The sequence below is a fragment of the Sus scrofa genome, chromosome 18, assembly GCF_054392235.1.
Source record: "Sus scrofa isolate SSC_HxYL_T2T_F1_AM1 chromosome 18, Sscrofa_HxYL_maternal_Yorkshire_Landrace_v2.0, whole genome shotgun sequence".
Taxonomy (NCBI): domain Eukaryota; kingdom Metazoa; phylum Chordata; class Mammalia; order Artiodactyla; family Suidae; genus Sus; species Sus scrofa.
The window spans coordinates 41,792,574-41,798,573 of record NC_139400.1 but is presented as its reverse complement, the minus strand read 5'-3'; the positions used below and the strand labels follow the sequence as shown (position 1 = coordinate 41,798,573).

The following is a 6,000-nucleotide window of genomic DNA, read 5'->3' as shown; positions in this document are numbered from 1 at the left end:
CAAAGTAGAAGATGATATGGTTGACATATAATGAACTAGAATTTATGGTGGCTGTTGTCACTCTATTTACTGGTGAACCAGGACAATGGGGAAGTTCCTTGAGCTCTCTGGATCTTAGTGGATGAATTTAAGGGAATGGACTAAGTCATTTATGTTTTTAAATTGCTTCCCAATTTTGAAATCATTTAGCAAGGTAGGTCACATACCACAAAACTTTCTCTTCATAAGTAACAGACAATGAATATTAGAAAATTTAAAATTTTTAATAAATGTGCTTTGTTCACAAAATGTGAAAAAATACAACAAACACAAACATACATTTTCAGGTAAGCCACCTCCCACCACTTGGCAACTATGATATAAACCACTTGATCTAATCATAATCCCAAAGAATACAAGCAAATGATCATTTGTTTTTGAAGCATCGAATTATTTTGGAGAATACTGTTGTGAATGTGACAGGAGGCCCTTTAACATCTTTATATCCAAACAAAATCATTCTTAAGAGTACCCATACAGTATTAGAAAGCTCTGTTAACTTCTCTTGTCATTACATATATAATCTGGCACCAAGTCACATGACTACTTATATTTTAACATTTATATTTCAAATTGGCTTTGGTGGAATACATATTAAATTCTGCGCCAACCTAATTTCAAAGAAGATGAATTTCCAGTAACAAATGAGATATATAAATCCAAACAAATTTATACTAAGTGGGATTACAGATTTTATAAAGAGATTTTTTTCTTTAAAGTACTACTTAAAATACATCATGCACACTTTGGAGCATAAGCAGAATCAACATCTGTAAACAATCAGAAGAATTTATAGCACCAACATTTTAGCTGTAACACAAAGGCTAACTCCAAGGTCATAAACTCACACCGGCCTGTCAAAAGAACTGTTTTCATTTACTTTCAAAGCGCTTTTGTTTGGTATTTGTTTTCTTTGCCCTTGAGATATTATTTACCCGAATCACAGGGAACAAACTCTATGGTAAAGGAGGTACTACCAACACGTATTTCTGTGTTAACTTGAACACTCCCCGACGACTTCTCCCCCCGCCCTTCTTTTGGGGGAGCTACAATACTTGACCTGTAGTGCTTAATTGGAAAGGAAGTCATAATTATTCCCTAATTAATTAAGGAATCTTGTGCTATTGAAAGTAAATGAAAAACTTCAAGTTACTTCTGGCATATATGAGCAACCAATATTTATTGCATTTACTCAACTGACTTTTAGGTTAATTACAATCTTGTTACTTAAATTTAGAATGTGAAATTTAATTTGAAATATCGGGTACACACACTCACCATTTATATCTTAAAGGGTAAATTTTGTATTTCTAAATAAAGTTTGACATTCAAAGTTAACTACAGCAATTCACAATAATCACAAAAACACTTTTACCAGGGTAAAGAAGTGCAGTTTATGAATTTAGGATCAACTATTGAAAATGCAAGTTTTCTTTAAAAACACACATACATAACATTAACCATGAAATCTGAAACTGTGATATTTCAGTGCAAAAACCTCAGTATGAGGTAATTTTAATGTAATAACCACTTGAAAAAAAAATCCACACAGTGGCACTCTTAAAAATGATAGTTTACATGACAATTGCTGGCTGACAAGACAATGTGGACTAGATGTTCTTAGCCATTTAAACTAATCTTGTCTTGTTGGACATATTTCTGTTATCATTTGCTTCTGATTCAGAAACACAGAAAGGCATTTATCAATGTGGAAAGGGAAAACTCCCACAGCCAACTAATGGTTTATATATTCAAAGAAATTTTCTGCTAGGATTTAGATAGAAATTAGAATACCGAAAGGTCAAAACCATTTTATGAGATTACTAGCAGGTTAATTTAAATTTTTTAATATAATTCCAGACTTGTAGTGCAGCACCTCCTTAATGGAAAGGTGAGGACCTTATTAAAGTTGGTCTAGGTAGAATATAAGCTCTCTTACAAGTGCAAACCCTTTCACAAAGGTGTTTCAGGTCAGTATTGAGTATTACATTGTTCCTTGCTTAAATAGAAAATTTTTGTAAATGAAACCTAAATTTAAAAAAGGTAAAAGTGAATTTTCATAGTTAAATGCATTTAACAACAAGGCTCAAGTCAAAAAGAAAGATATGAAAACTCTATTTTGGCAATGCTGTTTACTCTACTGTGCTAATCAACTGGAATACATACTTTGGGGGAACTCTCTCCCCCATGTCTGATGCTGCAAAATGAGCAAGAAAGAAAGAATAAGAATTATCAATTACAAAAAGTTCAGGGAATATTGGATCAAGACAAAACTGAGTCAAAATGGCTTTCTGTAACAAGTAACACGTTAGAAAAAAAGAGTAAGATAAGTGCATCACAAAACTACTAAACCATTCTATCTCTGTGTCACATTTAACTTGTGAGTCATCAAAGTGCAACTACAGCTTTCTACATGTCTTAGTTTCTCATCGCAATGGTTTGAAGTCAACACTGAAAAGATGAAAATAAGAAAAATACATAGCAAATTATGCTTCATTTTTCACAATAGCACTAGAGAGAAAAATGTACCTTTCTATGATATCTTAGTGCTAAATGCTAAAGTAACAGTGGTTTCTGCTATGACAGGAATCACTCTGCATGAAACTTTAAGCTTTCTATATAAGAATAAATTTTAAAATCCAGAAGTAGAAAAAAATAGCAAACTCTGTAAACCTTTGCATTTCCTCTATGCAAACCAGGTTTTAAGTACTGAGTTCATGTTAGTATTTCTGATTAGTGTAAGCAATTAAGTTGAGGAGTCTGGAGTGAAAGAGCCTTTTGCTTTTATACTAACTTAAAAGTAATATGGGATCTTCTAGCTCATAGAAAGGAATAGAGCTGGCTTGACTTTCTCCAGAATCTGAGTCATATGGAGCATCAGGGAGCTCTGTGAAACCATATGCTAGTTGTTCATCTTCTATATCTGATCGAACGTAGCAGGAAGGGTTAGAATATTCCTCATCTTCTATACTGTTGAAATCTTGAGGAATGTATAGCATCCCTGGGTAGTTCCTACTAACCAAGTCACTTGTGGTTTTTAGGGAGGTTTTTCTAAATGCCATCAGATGCATATGTGAAAATTTTGAATACTTGAAACGTTTAAAGCCCAGGGACTCGATAGCAATCTTCCAGCTTTTCATCATCATAGCATGACGGTTCTGATGGGAGGAATCAGGTGTGATGATGAGCAATAAACCATTTAACACTAACAGTTCATGGGCTTTCTTGCAACAAATCCATCGCTGGTAAGGTGATGGAAAATAAGAAAGAAGGAGAGAGAAAACAACCACATGGAAAAGTTCTCCAGGAAGAATATCAATAGGATTTTTTAGCTGCTTCAAAAAGGCATCTATAGCATCTTGAGCAAGCTGGAGTGGTTGCTGAAGCTGCAAGTTCAGGAAGTCACATTTATATACACTCTGCAGAAAGGGAAAAAGAAGTCATATTAAGAATTTTAAGATTATCTATACCTAATTACATAGATTTTAAACCACACTATTTCAGAGCATTTCTATATAATTCAAGCTTTAATAGTGTATCTTTCCCTTTTAAATTATTCTATTGGCACAGACTTAGTCAATCAAAACTCTTACTCAGAAAAATCTCAAAGCATAATTAAGCCTAGAGTCTTTCCAGTATTCATTTAAAAATATCTTTTTGTGTAAAAATTAATTAAAAATTAGAAATAATTTTTAAGCATATATTTTTAAAATAGTAAGTTTATTTGAAATTTAATGTGGATAAGAGCTTACAAGATGATTTGTTTCCTAACATAATCATATTTATATTCATTTAAATATTTATAGTTACTGAAACCAGGCTAACATTAAAAATAAACAAGAAATACCATGAAATAAAGATGAAACAAAGATGTACAAGAGGATAGTGAAAGTAGCATTAAAGATCTGCAAATGCAAAATACCAATTTTTTTTTGGGGGGGGGCTTTTTAGGGCCACAGATGAGGTATATGGAAGTATCCAGGCTAAGGGTTGAATCTGGGCTACTGCTGGTGTACACCACAGCCACAGCAATGTGGTATCCTAGCAGCCTCTGCAACCTACACCACAATTTACAGCACTGCCAGATTGCCAACCCACTGAATGAGGCCAGGGATTGAACCTGCATCCTCAGGGATACTAGTCATATTGGTTTTTGCTGTGCCACAATGGGAACTCAAGCAAAATACCAAAATTTTTAAGGTCATGAAAAACATCTTTTCAACCATTAACTTTATCATCTCAAAAGTAATTTTAGTAATACATTTATCCTATTAAAAAGTTAATCTCTTGAACCATATTGTATATTAAATTTATTAACTAAGTCAAATGACTGAGATAGGAATAAACAGCACTGTATAATTTGCTGATTAAAACTCATTGGAAATAATCTAGAATAAGAAAGCAGTTTAAAATTAGATAAATTAGTTACCCTTACATATAACAATAGTTAATTATCAAAGATATGAGCTAATACCTTAGTCTCTCATTCTTGTTAGTATGTAGACAACTGGTCACATACGGATCTGGACTATGTATTAGGGACGGTGATAGTCCAGATCACCGTCCCTAATAGATAGGGAAACAAAATTCTGTTATAAGAAAAAAGATTGTTTTTCTTCTACCTTTTGCTTTTTTTTTTTTCATTGACGTATAACTGAAATATAACTAACACACAAACAGAATTAAAATGTACAGTTTGGGTAAGTTTTAACATTTATACACTCATGAAATCACCACTATAATTACTACTATAACTGAATTGTTTTTTTTGTGCCCCTTAAATAATCCTTTCCTTATATCCTTTCTGTTCTTTCCTTTCCACTAGGCAATCACTGATGTGATTTCTACTACTATAGTGTGTATTTTCCAGAATGTTTACATAAATGGAATAATACAGAATATTATACTCTTATTTTGCCTGGCTTCTTTTATACAGTACAATTATTTTGAGATTCATCTTTTTTCATGTACTGATCATTCATTCCTTTTTAGCACTGATATATATCCTACTATATCAAGGATATATCATTGTTTGTTTATCCATATACCTTTAATAGGTAGTTTGGTTGTTTCTAGTTTTTGGCTGTTAACACATAATGCTGCTATGAATGAGCATTCCTGTTTATCTTTGAATGGACATGCTTTCATTTGTCTTAGGTAAATACTGAAGAAAGGGGTGGCTGGAGCATGTAGTATATGCATATTTAACTTTTAAAGAAACTCCACAACTAGTTTCAAAAGCACTTATTCAAGGTTTTACATTGCCACCAGGAGTTTATGGGATTTCCCGTTCCTCCAAATCCTCAACAACACTTGGAATAACCAGCCTTTTAAATTAATCATAGCCATAGATGTATAGTAGTATACTGAAGTTTTAATTTGGATTTCCCTAATGAGTGGTGATATTTACCTTTTTTACATGTACTTATTTACCATCTCAGTATCTTCTCTGGTGAAAGAGCTATTAAAATCTTTGGTTGAATTAAAAATAGAATTCTTTTAAATTTTAAAAATCTATATTCTTATTGAATTTTGAGAGTTCTTTATTCTGGATACAAGTCTTTAACCAGATATATGACCTGAAAATATCTCTCTGATTATCACTTGTCTTCTCTTTCTCTAAACAATGTCTTTTTCTTTTTTACTGAAGTATGGTTGATATTTTACAATATTAGTTTCAGGTGTAGAGCATAGTGATTCAATATTTTTGTAGATTATACTCCATTAAAAATGATCACAAAATAATAGCTATATTCATTCCTCAGTGCTGTACAATATATCCTTGTTGCTTATCAATTTTATACATAGTAGTTTGTATCTCTTAAATCACATACTCCTATCTTGCCCTTCTTCTCTCTCCCCACTGGTAACCACTAGTTTGTTTTCTGTGTCTGTGAGTCTGTTTCTGTTTCACCACATATATTCACTTATTTCATCTTTTAGATTCTACATATAAGTGAT

General features: G+C 32.4%; 1 protein-coding gene across 1 annotated transcript in view; it reads right to left on the bottom strand.

The window, feature by feature from the left end:
• Positions 1-242: 242 nt before the first annotated feature.
• The window catches only part of BMT2 (base methyltransferase of 25S rRNA 2 homolog), a 102,469-nt gene continuing 96,711 nt past the window's right edge, over positions 243-6,000 (bottom strand). The window contains exon 5 of the mRNA XM_021079235.2: positions 243-3,458. Within this exon, the coding sequence (XP_020934894.1) occupies positions 2,829-3,458 (630 nt within the window). The 3' untranslated portion in view covers positions 243-2,828. The remainder of the gene's footprint in view (positions 3,459-6,000) is intronic.